Source organism: Arachis ipaensis, chromosome B09 (genome assembly GCF_000816755.2).
Source record: "Arachis ipaensis cultivar K30076 chromosome B09, Araip1.1, whole genome shotgun sequence".
NCBI lineage: Eukaryota > Viridiplantae > Streptophyta > Magnoliopsida > Fabales > Fabaceae > Arachis > Arachis ipaensis.
The window spans coordinates 91,885,803-91,887,473 of record NC_029793.2 but is presented as its reverse complement, the minus strand read 5'-3'; the positions used below and the strand labels follow the sequence as shown (position 1 = coordinate 91,887,473).

Sequence of the window (1,671 nt, the reverse complement as noted above, 5' to 3'; positions counted from 1 at the left end):
TATTATACATGTAAATAAAAATAATAAAATTGTAGTAACATTATGGATGCATGAAATTGCAGGGGCAACCATTTGTAAAGTTATAAATAGAATATGTGGGACATCACTTGCTGGGTTTCTAGCCATTGGGGTTCACTGGTTAGCAGATAGAGCTGGAGAACAAGGGGGGCCTATGATTGCTGGCGTCTCTCTCTTCCTCTGTGGTAATACCACTCTTTATCTGTGAATATGCATTATTATTTAGAATAAATATTCTTTCCAATCTTAGCTGTTTGTCTGAAAAACATCATTATTATTTAAGCGGCTTTTGTTATTAGTTTAAATGGTCCCTCACATATCAACAGATTATTATGCATGGAAGTTCTCTAATTACTTCAGCAATTGAAAATAAATTGAATCTTCCGATAAATAGGCAAAAAAAAAGAGATTTACTCTATTATTTATTAATTGGTACATAATTATTGATCGTCTTGCTAATTAATTTGTGTGCATGCAGCTTCTGCAACAACATTCTCGAGATTCATTCCGAGCATAAAGGCTCGTTTTGACTATGGGTGCTTAATATTCATATTGACATTCAGTTTGGTTGCGGTGTCGGGTTATAGAGTTGAGAAGTTGTTGGATTTGGCACAACAGAGAGTTTCAACAGTTATAATTGGGACATGCCTTTGTATAATAGTGAGCATGACCATTTGCCCCATTTGGGCTGGTCAAGAGCTTCATCTTTTGGTTATTAAGAATCTTGACAAGCTCGCCAATTCCCTACAAGGTCTTCCTTACTCCAATTTATTTAGATCTTTTACCATTACTTTTTAATGCATTCTTAGCTGAAAGAGTAAATACAATCTGCTTCCAGCATTTTACTCTCTAACACAATTTTATTTTTTAGAATAAATAATCAAAAAATTATTCACACATCAGATAGATTAATTTTTTTGTCATTTTGATTGAAGATTAATTTAAGTATTTATTCCATTCTTAAATTATTTAACAAAATAGTTAAAACTATTTTTTAGTTAGGTATATTATCGAATATTTTAAGTAAATATATTACTTAATAAATAATATATTTGTGTATTTAATTTCAGGTAATGTAGATGAGTACTTCAATAATAATCAACAGGAAGGAGCGAGTGACGAGGAGTGTAGAACGAAGCTAATTGGTTACAAGTGTGTCCTAAGTTCCAAAGCAACAGAAGAAACTATGGTATATATGTGCATCTACAGATAGAAATTCAATAATAATAATAATAATAATAATAATAATAATAATAATAATATTGTGTTTTTTATATAGGCAAATTTAGCAAGATGGGAGCCTGCACATGGGCGGTTCAACTTCCGTCACCCATGGAAGCAGTATGTTAAAGTAGGGGCCTCCATGCGCACTTGTGCTTCCTGCTTAGATGCTCTTATTGCCTGCATTAATTCACATAATCAGGTAATTAACTAAATAAAATAGCAAATTATATATATTTAATATGAGTTATGCTATTTGTATACTAAAGTCAGTTACTAAAGCCAATATAAAATACAAATTAAAATATAAATACACATTAAAAATAAATTAAACTACACATGTATTTATATACAAATATATTGATGACTAATTTTAGTAGTTGATTTTAGTGTACAAATAACATTTTTAATTTAATCAGATTAATGATTAAT

The 1,671-nt window shown here is 30.0% G+C and overlaps 1 protein-coding gene across 2 annotated transcripts in view; it reads left to right on the top strand.

Annotated features, from left to right (window-relative positions):
- Positions 1–1,671, top strand: part of LOC107616839 (aluminum-activated malate transporter 10) — a 3,538-nt gene that overhangs the window by 908 nt on the left and 959 nt on the right. Inside the window, exons 2-5 of one of the 2 annotated variants that reach the window (XM_021112241.1) lie at positions 63–200; positions 497–769; positions 1,089–1,207; positions 1,298–1,441. In XM_021112241.1, the coding sequence (XP_020967900.1) occupies positions 63–200; positions 497–769; positions 1,089–1,207; positions 1,298–1,441 (674 nt within the window). Of the gene's footprint in view, positions 1–62; positions 204–496; positions 770–1,088; positions 1,208–1,297; positions 1,442–1,671 lie in introns of both variants that reach the window. The other variant, XM_016318751.2, reaches the window with a different exon arrangement.